Raw genomic sequence first — 19,508 nt, 5'->3', positions numbered from 1 at the left:
TACTCGCTAAATCTTAAACAAGTCATTTGTTTTCCACATCTCATAAACATGTTTCCAGGTGATGGGCAGCAGCATCCTTTGAGTACCACAATATCGCAATGCGTTCGCCAACTCGTCTGCCAAGGATTGCGATTATGGTATATCTCCTATAGATATCTTTAGTGAAAGCATTGTAGTGGGCGTGTATAAGCTGAAACGATGACAAATATATAGTTCTTTTGGTGTTATTTGTTTGGTAAACCCTATCTAAAAATCAATAGTATCAGAAATAATAAATATCGTAATGATAGTATTGTAAGAATAAGCGTTCCGAAATTTTAATTATAATATATTAAAATGAATTATTGTTTACTATCTGTTATTGGTCTGGCGTATTCATGTTACATTTAATTAGACTGATAATAAATACTTTAACATATAATAATTGAAATGCATTATTTGTTACGAATTATTTCTTTCGAATTAGCTTCGAAGATATTTATGATTAACTGTAAATTTTGATAACCAAGGTAAAAAAAAATGTTTTTATAGTGCAACCAAAATATTGTTTTTATAAGCGTTCATAAAAACCATAATGAGAAAGTCTATGTTAGTGTATGACGTTGCCCGGATGTTTCATACTGATCACACGCGACGCGGGAGGCGGGGCAGGTCAAGATATATCAGACGGCTTTGGCGCCAAGGCGATAGTCGGTGCAAAATACAAAACGCAGTATTACGCGCGTCGTGCGAGGACGTGTCTGTTAAATTAAAAAAAAAAATAACAAAATGTTTCGCGCACTTTATTTTTTATTATTCTGTACAACGATCAAAGCAAGTTTCGTAGATGAGGAATGTCTTAATTACACAGTGTATCCAGTGCAATACGACCTGACTGTAATACCGTACATTTATAAATCGGGTGATGCTTATTACGATTGCAATATGGTGATAACTATAATAGCGAACGCGCCAAATGTGAAGATAATAGAAATGGATGCCAGAGATTTGGACGTGCGACGGGATTCTATCGAAGTTTTGGAAGGCGACCGGGATCTTGTAAATAAACATCGACCATACGAGTTCGACAAAGTCAAAGGAAAATTATTTATATATTTGACGGACTCATTAAAACAATACAACGTATATAAAACACAATATTTATTGAAGATATCTTTCACTAAACGGCTGAAGAAAGACGGCGAAGGTATATTCATAACTGATTATAAAGAAGATGGTACAACGAAGTAAGTAATTTTTTTATTTTAAACTGACAGCAGATATTATTTAACAACAATCCAAATTAACAACAAAATTATTAAGGTTCAATTTTTAATACGGCTAGTCTAATGTTTATTTTTAATTTAAAAAATTAACTTATATATGGCTTTATTTTAATATTTATTATTCTATTCCGGACGAAACAAAATCCAAAAATCATAAAAAAATTTCCAACTGTTTATGAATCGTAAATGGAATAATTAAAACAATCTTATATGTTTATATAGATGTACGTTTTTTCTGTTTCTTCTTAAATTCTGACTGTAATAATATACGAAGTTTTTTAGGCAATAAAGTATACTTTTTCTTGTAATGTGTCATAATATTTTAACTAAAAATCAAGAAATCTGAAAGTTTATTATATTTTTAAATATAATGATTTTTTCGATTTTAAATATAAACGTTTCGATTAAGATATATAACATAATATTATTATCAATTATAAAATGATATTATTCGATCGGAAATAAAATACTATCAATTTTTATTTAATTGTTGAGTTAAAATTCTTTTAACTCTCAGAAATTGAGCTCTAGTTATATCTAGGTACCCCTCTCTTCGTTCTATCTCTTATGGACAATTTTTATTTGTTAAAAATACGCCAACCACTTAATCAAATGCGAAAACAAATCTGCGAATACTTACCATGCTCTATTCAAATTGACTGTTTTGCAGATAATTTCAGATAGTTGTCAATTAAATGTATATGACTGAACTGATAGTAGAAGTCAAAAATAATTTATATTTATGTATGTTCATAAATTATAAAATTACGTGTAAAAAGTTAATATTCCATAACCGTTTTTTACGACGTTATATAAATCAAACTTAGGCGATCTAATTGAACTTAAAAATAAACCACATTTATTTAACATGGAAACTTTTAACAGAACATTATTGATTGTAAGCTTTGTTTTTAAAACTTTTTTATTGTGACTGTACTCTGCTGGGCAAGATGTTATAGTTACGGGGAAGAAGCTTGGACGAACTTTACAGTGTACTTATGTGTGAGTAAGTCTTATGGGACTTACGCATATATAGTCTAAATGAAAACAAAATAATCAAGCGACATCATTACCAAGGATTCTCCCATTCAAATATTCGATTTTTGAGTAATACGCTTTTTACGTGAATGTACATTTAATATTCGTTTTGATTTTGTAATTGTTAATGCAATAATTATTTGAGAAATTTAATTGAAAAATCTTATTCCGTTTATTACAAATGAGGTAGAGATTTTTAGCAGTTGAAATTTTGGTATAGACAGTTTTTCATGGTGGCTTTTAAATACGCTATAGTAAACACTTATTTTTTAAAAATAATTATTATTATTGAAAATTAAAAAAAATCAAGTACTCTTTAAGTCAAATTGAATAAAATCAATGAGAAAACATAGTTATATATTTAATTACACTTCAGACACTGGATGCAGGCAACTTCCAGACGGTCTTATGGGAAATCTACTTGGGAGTCTCATGTCCAGCTGTGGATGTACTGCGATTGAAATGATAATGATAATCATGTAGCCTGTTTTTGATAACGACGGATATTAAATTAATTTTGACAGACACGTTATTTCGTATGTTGAGAAAAATATTTTTTTTTACTATTTTCCTTCTAATATTTTCATCTTGGTCTCTACACCAGAATCTGTCCCAGCAACTATTTGTTCTGCATGCCATGTAGCCTGTCCACTGCCGTGATTACTGCTAATCCGCTGACCTGTTTCGTTTACTAAATATTAAAGTGTGCGAAACAGAAATCGTATTTTCGTATGTAATCCTTTTTTAAATTAGGACATTAAGTCATTAAATAAAATGTAACTGAAATACGCCATATTGTTTTTAATAGAATGCATTAGACTTGTGGCCTTTGACAGTACAAGGCCACACAGAGCAGCTATTAAACATAAAAAAAATAGTTACAAATTATAAATGAGTCACTGTAATAAGCGATGTGAATACAAATAAATTGGATGCACTTCATTGTTTTATGACAGATGTTCTAAATTTAAATATACTCTGTTACCGTTCCATTGCAATGATACGGTACAGAATTCTCAATTAGTTCTGTTTAATCTATCATCTACTATAATTTATTCAAAATAGTATATGTAATCAAATAAAATTGAAGAAATGTATCCCCCATAGCAATCTTCAGTAGAATTGAAAGCCTTGCAGTGCGCATATTTTTGCTGAAAAGAGGAGATAAGAGAGAGTTTAAATTCACAAATATAAATGTGTAAATGTAAACTCTATGGGGTGTATACTGAATTTAATATAAAAAAATATTATGGAAGGAATTTCGTATGTCTGCCCAGGATGTGTCGGATTATTTTTCTGTTATTGTAATGCAAGTAATACTTATATATTTAATAAAGTATATTTTTTCGATAGATATAATTAACAAAAAAATTAAATCATATAAAAATTTATTAATAAACAATTTTCTTAATTATTTAATGTATATATATTACTATTTAAATTGATGAAGAAGGTCTCATTTTTCATTAACATATAATTAAGAAACTAACGAACTTTTCGTTAGTTTTTTAATTATAATATTAACCAATAGCAACATTAGTACTAAATATTATATATATATATATTATATTATATAAGTTTTTTATTGCGTCAATGTTAACATACTTATTTGTTGATTATTTCAAGCTTTATGAAGCTAACATAATAACTACTTGAGGTTAAAAACAGGGAAGTGCAGTAAACGCCTCCTCCGTAATGTCCTATGACCACAAAAGTAAACATAGTGGGCGGACAGACAAGGCTTACTCGGGACGTATGCTTGAACTTGTTTGATATGGTCACTATAGAAACCGACATTAAAAAGTCATAAATTGTATGTAGCAATTAGCAAAACCATCACACAGATAATTGTTTTTTAAAGACTTTCAAAATTTGATGTTAAAGAAAAAAATGACTTGAAATAAAATTATTAATGGAACTGAGTTTAAAAGAAATAATTTGTAGAGCAAAGTTATAGTAGGTTTCTGATAATAAAATATCAGAGCTCACGCGCAGCCACAGATTTCATCGCCCTCTTCCAGTATCCGTTATATGTTCTTTATGGTGGATTCTCAGGAGAAAGAAGTCTAATTCCTCAGTGCGTTTTACCATAAAAGGTTTTGCACTCCTGTCTAACTCATCACTATTTAAATCGAAGCACAAGGCCAGTGCCTTTCACACTAGCGTATTACGTATAAGCCATAATTTCGACTACTGGCGTGAATAAAAAACCGAGGGTTGCAATCATTCGAATTCAGGCATAGGTCCGAAATAGATTTCATCACCAGAGAAAAAATGGATATTGGTAGAAAATAACTGTGCAGTCTACCTCCCAAAGTGATGACAGCTCTGACTCGTCGCTCATTTCATGTGCTGCACATATGCATATGCACTTTTATTGTAAAATAGCAATATAATATATAAACGTTAGTAAATTTTTTACAGCAATGTGTTTGAACAAAAACACACTAATTCTGAGTTTGTTCATGAGTGATCACTGACGCGCCAAGCAAGCCAAATTAAATGGAATTCGAATGCGTAGATTTATATTTTAATTGTATGTAAGGCTTCAGCGGTTCTCTATTCTGCGCGTTATACGGCCTGCTCAATACCATTTCGACTTTTTCCTCTGCTAGGCTACCTCGCATACTTTCATTCGTCTTCCGATCTTCCGTTCTTCAAATTGCACGTAAAACATTTTAATTCTTGCATCTTTGATACTTTATTTCATAAACAGATAGAAAAAGACAATTAGATCCATCACGTAATAGAAACAGAACCCAATTTGAAATGTATTCACATATATTAAGTAGATAAAAAATGCATATTCACAGTTACGCGGCACGATTGAGCGGAAATGAAAAGGTCGAGTCAATTAGAAATTCGCGAAAACTAGATTAGCATTAACAGGCTAATTTAAAAAAATGTATGTACGAAAGTCTTGTTCGGAAAACATCTAAAAGTTGAGATCCGAGTATCACGTGGTATTATAGGCTGGCTTCCGACAATGAATGCGGTAATAAAAGATCTTCAAGATAAAAGAAATAAAAGTAAAGCAAAACAGTATAAAATGTAAACATGTAGTATTCTGAAGGGAAGGCGAGGAAAGTGAGACGGTGAATGAAAGGATTAAGAAAAAATGTAAAGAATAAATAATTTGTGATAAATAAAAGATAAATAAATAAATGACATTGAGAAGAAAAAATCGTACGCAAAATATGATCAAAAATAAATATTTTGTAAAAATACTTCCTTTCGTTCCAACACAGAAAAAGTACGAAAAGTTTTCAAAAACGGGAGCCATATGAAATAAAAAGTAAAATAAGCCATGTAGTTTTTGACATCGATTATGACATATTGCCTGTTGGCATCTTTAATTTCTGGAGCTCGAGCGATAGCGAAATAAGTGTTATTAGTTGCTATTAAATTAGTTGATCTATTAACAATGACTAAACTCAGGGTCCTAGCCTTGGTACGGTCAGCTATATTTGAAATCACTTTGAAATGTGAACTATTTTTTAACGTTTGCTCTGGTGACATTTTATCAACATCCTTGTTAAGAGTACACTTGTACTTGAATATTCTTATTAAAAAAACAACACACCGTAAAACTCAACCAGCGTAGTTCATCACTTCTTTCAATATTATTGGACTAAAAATATTCCGTATGGAACAGCCATCTGGTTTACTTCACACGTTACTATTTCGTTTCATATAGTAACACTGTGTGCATCAACTATAAGTCAAATTGTAATATTTACTTTGATTTATTAAATAATTTTACACACTTTATATAGTTAAGTTATAAATCAAAATTTCAGTTAGTTCTGTTTAATTAATTATTTTATTTTAATAATTTTTATGCGTCAAAAAAGAAAGAATTAAATTCGATAAAGAGTTTCGACTGCAAAAAGTCTATAATTCATTTGAAAAAAACGGAATCAGATTTTTAAATAAAACGCCATAAAACATTATTAGACTACCATTAACAAAATTCTAAACGCATATTAAAATAAATTAACAAAAAACGCTTATTAATAAATTAACGAAAATTTAAATGATAAGAATCCTTGGCAGTTATGTCGCCTGATTATTTTGATTATTAAAGCTATGTCTGATAAAGTGTACATGTATAAATATAACTTTAACTTTATTAAAGGATGTGTTGTTGTGGAGTTTCTTCCTGCTTTTTCTCCACAATTATAACACTTTTTTTATGAGGCCTCCGCTATTGGGACCTCTCCTTTCGCCCCTATTTTGTTGGAAACAGGGTTTTTCATTCCTTAACAAATTTTCACATGATTTTTTTTATTTTCGTCCTCTTCTTTCAAAGTTCACAATATTTTTTTTCTTCCTTCTATCATTCCATAATTCCATCTTCCTTTCTCAATCATTTCATTCCTTTCATCCATTCTCAAACACTTCAGTTGTATTTTCTATTGCAGTATCACAGCTTAATTTAGTTCATTTATTTTTCTCATGTACATCAATTTTCCATTTTTTTTTTAATTTCAATAAATCTACCTTAATAAAATTAAATATATAATAAGACTTACAATATTTACTATACTTATACTATATATACTAATATATATACTATACTTATACTATAACACCATGCGAAGAAGAGTTAAAAAATAAATTGATAATAAGGTGATAATAAGAGTTCTGTTAAAAGTTCCAATAGCAAACGGCTACTTAGTTTGAAGTATTCAGCATCAAGCTGCAGACTTGCTCTCCATGACTGCTTACAAGATAAAAATATACTAGCATATAGTATGTACATAAATAAACAAAAAAAGAAGAGAAAAGCACGTGGAGTAGACACGGCGTATGCGACAGCGTTGTGAAGCTTCGACGCCATTTATGTCAACAAACTCCCACGGTGACCCATTAAAAACTGATAACTGTGGCTGTGTATGTCGTATTAATCGTCGATTTCCACGACGAAAAAAGCGTGTGTACAACAGGTTTTATAAGTCTACATAATATGCGTAAAACTTTATGTATGGAATACAATAGTTCATGTTTAGGAAGCTACTATAAATGTGTACATGTTTATAAATGTGTTCATAAAATTAATAAGATAATTTCATTGAATTATCACGTAATATCACAAACTTTATTAAACTAAAAACTTTTAAAAACATATTGTTAAAATGTCAAGTAATTTTAAATTATAATTAAGCTTCAGAATGTACTTCTATAGCGAGAATATCGTGAAGGTGACCATAAAAAAGAGACACATTTAAGTATGTTGTGGGTTCCTCTGAGATATGTTTTTAAGCTTTTTGGTTTAAGTTAAGAAATGATTTTATAGAAAAGCTCAATTTGATTCCTCTTATGACTTACATAAGTCGACACAAGTGAATGATGCGGATAAAAATATGAATAAAAATAAATTAATAAAATGATGACTTGAAACAGCGAACCAAGGTCTCAGAGGATTACTCGCAGGAATATATTTTGTATTTTTGACTTGACTAGTAATATCACAATAAAAATTTTATGCAAGTAATTAAATTAAGTAAGAAAAGCACCAATATTTAGCCAATTCCGCACATGCAGTGGTAGTCGTGCAATAAAATGCACCGCCCGCCACCCCGCTGATAAAAGCGTATGCGGCAAACAATGCGAATCACACAACCGCCACCGCCAAATTACACAACACGTGTTTTACTCCTCCACGGGGCATCTTCAGAAGTTATGTTACACCGATTAGTGCGAAACACAGAGTCTCTACTACTCTCTCTGACTGGTCCTTTTCTTACTTAGGATGGACATCCGCGAGGTAACGCCTGATTCCATTAAATAGTAATTAAATTAATTAAATAAATAAAAATAAAAATAATTTTCACCAAAGGTGTAGTTATAAGAATTGTTCGTTTTTAAATGGCGATCGGCTTGGCACATCGTTCGTGCGGTTGACGGCCATTGGCGTCGTAAGTTTCACGAGGGGTGATCAAAAACTTGTAGACAAGGCGTAGGTACCACTACTAGGTGAAACAATAATATTGTCACGGCTATGGGAAGTTGAAGGACATAGCCACAGGCTCGAGAGTAGTCATCGAGGCGATCTTATCAGGCATGATTATGGTCTACCAGTGTTTCCCAAAGTGTCACCCACGTACCACAGGTAGCAATTTGATTTTTTATGGGGGGCAATTCTAAAATGGACTCGACACGTACTTATCCCTTTCACTTTAATATAAAAATTATATATGATACAAAATGGCGCGTAATAATTTTAGGTGGGGCGTGGTAAAAAAAAGGTTGGGAAACACTGGTTTATACCCAAATAAACTGTATCGTACTACTTAAAGCTGTATTACGTAAGCGTTAAAGACAATTGTAGTTATTTCCAGTAATTGCAGTTGACATCATAGTTCAACTAACGAGGTGGTGATCGTATCTATAGTGACCGCCAATGATACTATAACAATACAATTATATCTAATGTGAGAATAATACATTTTTTTAATAAAAAAAAAACAAATAAAAATGCATTGGCTATAGTCTAATATGTCCTCGTCTTCTTGCGAAACCTGGAAGCTTAAGTCATGTACAAACTAAAGGATAGATTCATTCAAGATTCTGCGTTGGCACTGATCATTAAGAATCTCGTAGAAAGCGCACATATATTCGTCTAGTGTTGAAGATCTCAGAACGAGGACCCAATTATCAATAGTGTTCTTGCGCAGGGGACTTCAGCCATATTGCAAGGAGGAGCCCGAACAATCTGAGAAGCTAATATTGTCGGCAATGATGAATTGGATAGAAAATCGCTACAATGATGCAATTTCAAAAGCGTGCAAAGATCCTAAAATTGTTACAAAATAGAGCAACCTGTAAAAATTCGGGTAGAAACTGACGTGTTTAAAGATTATTCTCATTCACGAGGAAGCGACTGACAATAACAAAGCTGTAAACAAAATAGTTTTACCAATAGACACTGAATAACTACTTAATAGTAAAGTCAAAGTCAAGTTCCAATATCTTGAGTTAAAAAATTAAAAATTCAACATAGATAACTGTTACAGAAAAGGTTGTTACAAACATCTTCAAATAGTTAATCAACATAAAATGTCGACATTTTTTTCTCTATAGGAAGCTACCGCCAGCTCAGAAGTTGTTGCTGACAAGATCCGGCTAGAAACTTAACGATTGCTCTTTACAAATATGGATTGATAGATAGTGCTTAACAATAATTAGTATCAACGACATTAAATCTACGCATTAAAATCAATATAGAAATATATGATAACGATGTTATTATATGTTCTTTACAAACTAAATCTAAACACCATAATTTTAAATGACCTTTCAAATGACTTAAACATTAAACCTCTATAGTAATTTACTTTATAGCCCTTGCGTTACGAGTCATTAGCATAATACTAAAGGGTCCTTTCCCATCGTTATTTAATATCAAAGGTTAGATTGACCTAAGGATGCGCCTTTTGAATTTAGGTTCTGCTAATATTATTTGTGGCCGAAATTAAAGTGACATTTCCTCTGTTACAAATTTACGTAATTTTAACGAATTTAAGTGTCTCTGTTACCGTTGCGGATATATCTATCATTTAACACAAAAACATTTCCAGCATTACATATGTGAGTATTTTTTGTTGTTGCATTTAGTCAAACTTCTAAATTTAGTGTTAATTTATTAATTATTTTGATGCTTACTATAATAATATTATATTTATTGCACATAATAAACACAAAATAAAGGCAAAAACAAAAAAAAACAAGACGATATAGTAAGTATAATCAACTAAGACACAAAACTAGACTAATAATAAATACAAAACTAATAAAAATAAAAGTAATTTAGGTAAAACATTCCTTAATTGATCCGAACGGAAGTATTCATACATGTGTTTGTGTGCATGAGCATGTGTGGAAGAGTATGTGTATGTATACATAATAGTGACACGTGTGTGCATCCATCTGTATTTTTAGCAATTTTTGTCCTATTAAATCCTCGTCTGTTTACATCTCAGCTAAATCATTCTAAGCAGATGATCAGTAACTGTGGTATATACTTACTGAAAGATCCTTGAGACCAATTTAGATGACTTGCCGTGTAATTTTTTAATTAAGACTCGATCGTACCGTCAATGGAATTAGCGAATTGTCTATGAATAATGGCCCTCAATTTAATTCGTGTATTTTGTTAATTATCATCACAGCTGACATTCTCAATTTAAAATCTAAATGTATAACAGGCATCTTTTTCAAAATACTTTTGCATAAGTATATGAGTATTTTTAATGACGACTTTTTTTCATACTTTTATGGGGTTGCTAGATTTGTTGATGATTCAACCCAAAGTGAACAGGTGACGTAATTAAGGGCATGTGCAGACTATGGATATAGTCCTATTTAGCATTGAAGGTCCAGCGGCTGCAATGATGCTGATGTTAGAATTATTTTGCTATTCATTTGACCAATGCATTCTTACCCTCGATATAGAGCTGAAACGCAAACAAAGATAGGTACAGATATCGGTCTTAGTGGTACAAAACTCAAATATAGCTGCTGGAATAAACTAAATACTATACCAGAAAACACTACGCAAAAACCAGAAATGCGATCGGGGAATGACATCCTGAAGGTGGCGCATAGCGACTAGACTGACTGCACAAGACATGAAAAAGAGAAGGAGTGAAAAGAGATCTACATCAAATTTATTGAAGACGAAGAAAGAAGGAAAATGCATATTATTCACAGCAACCTAAACTAATTTAATGCAAAATAAATTACCTTATCGCATATTCTAACGCAATAAAATCTGTAGAATTACCTGAAGTAGTTCAAATAATAGAATCAAACGAATTGACAAGTAGATCTAAAACTTAAAAACTGTGACTTATTTTAGCAAAATTTTGACAAATTTATCATCTGTATAGTGGTTGTCAAACCTTACTCTTGCTTATACGTTTCAAAATTGTTTTTAATTTATTTATGTTTTTTCAAGATCACAATATGAATGAAAATAACCATCACAAATCTGAGTTAGATGACTTCACATTGCAAAAAACTCTTATTTCTTGTTCAATGTTAACAATGAATGATGTAAGAATGGATGGTAAGCTAAATTTAAAACAACGTATTGGTGCTAATAAATTACTAGATTGTTCCTAACAGATTTTGTAGATAGGCAGCAAATTTTATCAAGGTCTTGCAAAAATTTTATATGTACTGTAAAGAGGAATGCACACTGATGTACATTGTTTATTAATGTATGAATATACGAAATAAATAACCTGAAAAACATAAATTGTGTTCTTTATGGGTTTGTTGAGAACGACATACTTTGAATTTGAAATTGAAATGGGCTTGAATTGAAAAATTTCTACGCGTTTATTAACATAATTATTAGTAATTTTATGTAATAGTAATAAGGGTGATTTTTTATTTAATTTCTGTATGATCTATCACCCATTGTAAACTAGAAAAACGAACATCGTGTTACTGTAGAACTATGCATGTATGTCTGTATGTAAGCCTCAATTGTCAATCCAAAACTTTGAATGTTTTACACCTATTCCCGATCATCCTGTATAAAGCAAATACTCTGAAATATGTCACATTATTTTTTTTTAATCCGATAGGCCAATAATTTTAGGCAGTACAAGGCCTGTAGGGAAAAATAGTAAATAATAATGAGTTTTAGAATCGTGTGAACCTTAATTCATTATTTATTATTTCTGAAACCATTGACATCAAATTAGCTTACTCTCTTACATATATTTTTAACCTATAACTAATCATCCTGTATAAGTATGTAGTGTGAAAAAGAATGAGAAAAAAGAATAACACATTTAATTTATAACAAATAAGCTTTGTCTCGCGACGCGCACTCGAAAAGTAATCATTCGTTCGCATTTTCCGTTTCATTTAAAATCCGCATGAATTGTTACGGCAATATATGAAGTCGAAAATTGATCATACCTATTTAGAAACCTTCGTAGGCTCATGCACAACAACTTTGCTAAAGATCATCAAATGATCAAATGCTTAGTTTACGATTATATAAAAGACATATAGACAAACATTATTTTTTATATATATAAATTTAATAAGAATAATATTATTTGTTTTATTTCAAATCTGTTTATTATATTTATCAACTATATATAATAAAAATTAACATTTTAAATAAAATTGCTGTATCGATTTGGTATTTATAGAATGCTTACTTTCATTTATATGGCACCGTTACAAAAGATTAAAATATATTATAATAATTATTCGTTTAAGTTAATCTTTAAAAAAATTTATTACCTAATATTTAGAGTTTAAAATCTAATTTTTTTTAATTTATATAATTCGCATGGATCAGAATTTCCTTCCATGTATGACGTCGTTATAATTGAAAAATTAAAAAGCCGATAATAACCCAATGTGTTATAACCAATGAAGCTTAAATTTAACATTGAATGGCATGGTAGTTAAATTTTACGCTCAAATATTTTTGGCATTGTCCTGCGTTGGATCTCTGCTACGTAACTACGTTCAATTGATGTACAGATTAGTTACGCTTCGCCTGTTCTGTCGTACAAGACGACCTCGACGCATCCGTGTGGGCTGTGAACCAGTTTGTTCTTTGCTCCATATTGGACACTCTCATTGTATAGCAGATAACGAATACACGAATATGGTAACTTCGGGACTTTTTTTCTATGTATGTACATGTATGACTATGTATGACTGAATTTACACATGTATTTATTAATTTTATCTATTTATTTAATTACCACACTATATGCTAAACAATTGCTATGTTCATATTTATTAAAAATCTTTTTTGGTATATTTCAGAAAGTATTAGTGCCATAACATAAAAATATTATAAATAGAAAGCATTTCAGATAGTTAAAATGTATTTATGTTATGTATGTAATTACGTGTAAGTATGTGATTGCATATGTTTGTATGTATGTAAATATTTATGTATGTATGGAACTCCTTTTTTTTGAGAGACGGTGTAGGATCGTAAAGTATTAAGTAAATTGGAAAGTAATGCTCGCTTACTTAAGTTAAATTCACACGACTTTATATATATATTCATTTAAGTTATCAACAACCTTTTGCCATCTAGTATACAAATTTTCAATGCAAAATTTTCAATGTTTTTCTGTAATAAGTCGATAGAAACGACATTACTTTCCGATCACATGACTGAGCCATGCTTGATAACCTTTTGATGTTTTGATAGCAATTTACGAGCAATGGTGATAGGAATAAATATTTTGCTATGCTAAATTACATGATTCACATACATATTAGAAGACACCATATTAATGTACAAGACCAAAATGGATAAAGCAAATTTGGTATGACCAATATTTTCCAATCTTTTTCTTATTTTTTTTTCAGTCGATGGACACCCGCTGCAGATAGGTTTCCACTAAAGATCGATACGTTGACCAGTCTTGCGCTGGCCGTATCTAGACTCCGACTTCCCGCGATCTTAATTATGTCCTCCTCCTAGTGGGGGTAGTACTACACACTGCCACCTCGCACGAGAAAATTAATTTATAATTAATCAACATTTCTTCCTTTACAGGTACTTATACACTACGCGTTTATCACCAAATAAGGCGAAATACTTCTTCCCGTGTTTCGATGATCCACGCTTCGAAGCAGTATTCAAATTCAAAGTTTTCGAGCCACCTCCACGAGTTGATATTCAAACTACTAACAATAGTTTGGTTATCTCGGAAGAACAACGGCGTTACAAGTAAGTATAGTTCCATCGACAAAGTTAATACTTAAAGTATTGAAGCCTGAAATCTAGGGCTACTCAGTTTTTCTACTATTTACGATAGAATCGGTGCTGTAGTTTCTTCTGTTATTTCTCGATTGAGCAGCAACGATTACTGAAGTAGTAGAAATCTTAGTTGTAAAAGTTACTGCAATAGAAGTAGTTGATTGATTCGATTTTTGGATGTTCGATGAAATAAATCATGTAACATTCCGACCTAGACTCCTTTTAACTGTAGATGGAATCTACTAGTTGTTACTATATAGAGGTCTAAACTAAACGCCTTCAGGAATTTGCTGCCTTGAACCCAGTGAAGACGTAAAAGTAAATCGAAGAGCGTCAGTCTTTGACCAAAAAGTAAATTTAGACATTCGCCACAATTTAGATTTTACAAAAAATCTCTTTTGCAAATGAGTCGAAACTTCTTCAAAACAATTTTTTTTCTTAGTTTAAAAGACGTTTTAACTGAAATTAGTATTCTCTGGAGACAACTTTGGTGCCTTTGTTTTCTAGTACGCGTAGAGTAGCACTAATCATACAAAAATGTTACGCATATCTTCGATAGCAAGATGTACTAACTAGTTCATCTTCGCACAAATTAATATCAAAAAAGCCTTACCATGATTTGCTATCTAGGAGTCTTAAGTTTTTTTGGGCACATAGCCTACAGGCTATCTGATAGCCTCAACAAAGTATTGGTTATTGGAAAATTTGACTGTTAAAGAGTATCTGGCTGCTGACTTATATCTTATATCTGATCAAATCTATGATGACACTCCCCGTTACTACTGATCCGAGGAAAGAAGAAAACATGGATTGCATAACAACAGCCCATCATCGAATTGAGACGGAAACGATCTTCAGTGATGAAGAAAACGATTGAGAAGATGATCGATTATCATCAGTTCTTGTTATTCATCTGCCTTTTTTGTGATATACAGAAATATAGCTAATGTGATCTGCTGATTAAATGAGCAATACATTTTTTATTATTTATTCTTACAAAGTGTAATTTGGACCTTAATGTAAGCATAGCGTTTAACTTTAATGTAACTTAATAAGTAATAACTTTATTATACAATTTATTAATCTATCAATTTCTGAGGTGTGCGGTTGAAATGTAATACGTTTAAATATTGTAAACATATTGATATTTTATGAAATAAAACATTTTACGCATCTGATCATCTATGTTGAGAGACATAATTTAGTTAAAACAAATGTAGAATGCGTATTTTTTATTGTAGCGATTTGGAAATAAATAGATTTAATGTAGAAATTATAATATATGTGATATATTTCATAACCGTTTTCCCACAAATGAACAATAATTTGTTTCATACATAAGCCAATCCATTTTGAGAAAATCGATTAAGGCAATCGATTTTATTCCCGAATAGTCTCCATATACGTAACATTGGTTGGTCTACAAAATGATTTCTGTATTTTGTATCATCTATATACGGACCAGTAAGTCTCAAGGACCGGTTTGCAAAGAAACCACAATAATTGACACCATTCCCAGTGTCCCCACTTGAACACTTACCTAATACGGTCTAATCGTCTGTATAGGGTACGGCGTAGTGAGAGCGGAGCGCATAGCGTATTTGGTATCGTTAAAATTTTAAAGTTTTTATTACATTTAACAGTATTATTACTTTTCATACTTCAGGCGTTGTTGGAATTTATATATTATGTGAGTCTCCTTGTTAAACTCATAGTAACTCAACGAGCTGTATTCTGCTCGAGATTTTGCTACGAGATCCAATCTAAAACAATGATATCTGAAGATTAGTAAATTGAAACGGCAGTGGACAAGCCACATAGTTTCTATCATTTGTACTCCATAGCGTACGACGTACGTTGACAATTAAGCAAAAGGCCTTGTTAAGGTTGTTGAAAGATACTAGATGCAGACCGCTACCAATCGGCCCTATAGAAAATCTATGGGGTAAGCCGATGTCAAATAGTGGATGTGATATGATATTTATTTTCATCACTATAACACAAGCTTCATTCTAGAAAGCTGAAATCGTGAAATTCCTTTCTTATACTTTACTTCTATATTTCAGGTTGCATGCTGGAGGCAACTCAGTATAGTCCGATACTTGATCCGATTATTACAAAGTTAGGCGAAGCGACCTCTCAATCTACAGCCATTTATTTTAACTTCAACTTGCTAATCAAAGCTATGTTAGTGACTTTCACTCATCTACGAATCTCCCCAGTCATGATTCGGTTTCATAGAGGAATCCGGTGTATGGCCCTTTACTTGGCTCTTTGACCAACTTTGTTCTTGCATATGAAGCTTTATATATTTACAACATAAAGAATTTCAATTCCTTTCCACTATTGCAAACTTTTTGTAAACGACAAGTTTGTCTTTAGTTTTGATCTCTTGTAATAATAATTACTTGTGTTTTTATGAAAAATGTGCAGTTTTTTGAGGTAACACAGCACATATCAATAAAAGAAGATATAAGGATGTAAAAGTATAATAAATATTACTAATAAACAAGGTTTAGTTTTCGACAAATGTTTTAAAATAAAATAAAGAGCCGTACCTTTATAAAAGAGTCCAATTATAATTGGGGAAAGCCGACGAGTTTTTCTAGTTCTCGGATCGCGAGACTAGAGTGTCTCTCAGAGAAATTGTTCACAGTGCGATATTAAGTAATATGTTAATAATTCAATACAATAATTTTAAAAGTAATGCAGTTATTTTTTAAGTGTTTATTTTCGTGCGTGTAGTATATATTGATATTTTATATATTTATATTTTTAAATACAAAATTGATTACTATTGGTACTGTAAGTTTTCGGATACCTAATTTTGTGTCTATATATATATATATATTTATTTATATCAATAATTCCAATTTCCTCTGGTCACTTCGTAACTTGAGAACATTAATAAATGTAATTAATCTTTTTTTGAGTAAGTTTTGATTTTTTTTAGCTTTCGAATATAAAAAAGATTGACCATAAATAAATTGGAAGGGCAATCTTGAGTATTTGTGGCATGAATCTGAAAAATATATTTTTTCACGTCAACAATGAAGAGGGCTATGCTCAGAGCTTTTTTTGCGAGAACGAGTCAGAAAGGACGAAATCTGTAGAATTATAAGTCACTGACGTAGCTCGAAATATTGTTTGTCTGAAGTGGCAGTGACCAAGGAATATCAGCCGTGCATAGACTCGCTGAGGTCGGAAGTTTCTCGAGTGGCAACCACGGGTAGCTGGAAGAGTGTTCATCGCGGCGATCTACGGAAGAAGCCTAGGTCTTGAAGTAGAAATCTTTCAGATGACATTGTAATAAAATATTTTTCCCAATATACAATATCTCCGCTTTTAAATAGATCAATTTTCTGCTTTATATTTTTATGATTTTATTTTATTAATTTATTCGCATGTTTTCGAGATGCCGATTCTTTTATAGTTTTAGAAAAAAGGTGGTATATTAATGCAAAGGTGTATTAAATAGATATCGTATGACTACTAAATGTAAACAGCTCGACTTACAAAGTCTTTTTGATTCTAGTATGTAATTTTAAAACCACTATCATATTATATGTCATTGTTTTTCTAATTACATATGTTTTATGTCTATATTTACAAGTTTGTTAGAAGACACTGCGTTGAAGTTGGCACTTTGTGGATCTTCGGCAATTTGCCGCTAAAACGTATGAAATAAGACTCGATAAATTTAATTATTTTTTTTCTCAGAGCAAGCAATGAATATTCGATAATCGAATACGTTCCATCACCACAAGTGGCGTTGTACCAGGTCGGCTTTCATCATTCGGACTTCGGGAACCGCAAAGTCGTGGCCAAAAATACTAACACTACAGTATACGTGTGGGCTCCGAAGACAAAGTTGCAGAATTATAATTTCATACTGCAGTTCGGAGAAGCAATTATAAATCTGATTCAAGAATACTCTACAATAAATCGACCTCTTGTAAGTGGACCGATACATTTAGTTGCCGTGCCATCAATGCTTAATGGATATGAGATAGGCAGTTGGAACCTCTTAACCAACGGGTAAGTGGATATAGAATTAATACCACTAATGTTTCAGATAACTCGCTGGTTGTGGCTCAATGAGTAATTGTAAGCATATTTTTAAAACAGCATGTTAACAAGAAACTGCGATATACAGTCATAAGTCACGGGTTTGGTTCCCGGAAGGTTTATTCATATACCAGCTATGCCCGCGACTACCAACGTGGTATTTATCAAAAAAAAATTTTTTAATAAAAGTAGCTCTAGTAATTCCTTATAATATCAGCTACCTATCAATATAAGTTCCGTCAAAATCGATCAAGCCATTTGAGAGAATAGCCGTAACAAACAGACAAAGAAATAAAATCATTTAAAAAATTATGATTTTAGTACAAGTATTGTATATATTATGGGGACCGGAAAGTAATGTCGCTTTCTTATGCTTAATTCACTCGGATACATTTCAAAAAGTTTTTATTTTTAATCAAAAATATATTCACCTTTGTTATCAACAATTTTTTGCCATCAAGTATATAAATGTTCAATACCGGAGCGGTAAAAATCAATCGGATTTTTTGTAAAATATGTCGGCAGAAACGACATTACTTTCCGATCTCGCTAATATATTTATATGTAGGTAGTAAAAAGCGGTTATATTAATATTACAAACAGTCAATCTAATTTTATTTATTTGTATTGAAGTTTATTTACAAGAATACGATATAAAGAGCCACGGGGAGCGCTATGCTAAGAATTTTACTTCTGTGACATATCTAAGCGGATTTGTAAATTGAAGGAGTGAATGGGTCATATAGTGTGCAGAACAGAAGGCATAAGGATGATGATAATGGAGACAAAAAACCAGGAACATAACAACGTCTTAAGAGATCTGAAAGCTCTAAGTAAGAAAAGGACCAATATATAGCTACTTCCGCCAATGCAGCAGTGTAACATTACTCCTGTGTTTGGCACTAATCGGTGTAACATAACCCCTGAAGATGCCCCATGGAGGGGTGAAACACGTATTGAGTGATTTAACGGTGGTAGTTGTGTAATTCGAATTGTTTGTCGTATGCGCATTTATCAGCGGGCTGGCGGACGGTGCACTTTATTACACGACCACTGCTGCATTGGCGGAAGTAGCTATATATTAGTCCTTTTCTTACTTAGGATGGACTTTCGCAAAATAACGCCTGAATCCATTAGATATCTGAAAACTCATCATTTGTATCCACCAACGAGACACAAATATTTATCTATTCTAAAAAACTTCCATGAAGATTTTATAATATTAGGGTGTGGTATTATGGTATGCAGAAGAAGTTGCTGCCGATCCTCTGGAAATTATTTAATGGAATAAGGCGTAACTTTGCGGTAGTCCATCCTAAGTAAGAAAAGGACCAATATTTAGCCACTTCCGCACATGCAGTGGTAGTCGTGCAATA

The 19,508-nt window shown here is 31.7% G+C and overlaps 1 protein-coding gene across 1 annotated transcript in view; it reads left to right on the top strand.

Annotated features, from left to right (window-relative positions):
• The first annotated feature begins 738 nt into the window (after window positions 1–738).
• The window catches only part of LOC137931802 (aminopeptidase N-like), a 35,207-nt gene continuing 16,437 nt past the window's right edge, over window positions 739–19,508 (top strand). The window contains exons 1-3 of the mRNA XM_068775312.1: window positions 739–1,226; window positions 13,861–14,034; window positions 17,785–18,102. Coding sequence (XP_068631413.1) covers window positions 769–1,226; window positions 13,861–14,034; window positions 17,785–18,102 — 950 coding nt within the window. The 5' untranslated portion in view covers window positions 739–768. The remainder of the gene's footprint in view (window positions 1,227–13,860; window positions 14,035–17,784; window positions 18,103–19,508) is intronic.

Source organism: Battus philenor, unplaced genomic scaffold, assembly GCF_028537555.1.
Source record: "Battus philenor isolate CCGP_79_NKW_IND1 unplaced genomic scaffold, ilBatPhil1.0.hap1 SCAF_8, whole genome shotgun sequence".
Lineage (NCBI taxonomy): Eukaryota > Metazoa > Arthropoda > Insecta > Lepidoptera > Papilionidae > Battus > Battus philenor.
The sequence above is the reverse complement of the archived record's forward strand: the minus strand, read 5'-3'. Positions and strand labels throughout refer to the sequence as shown.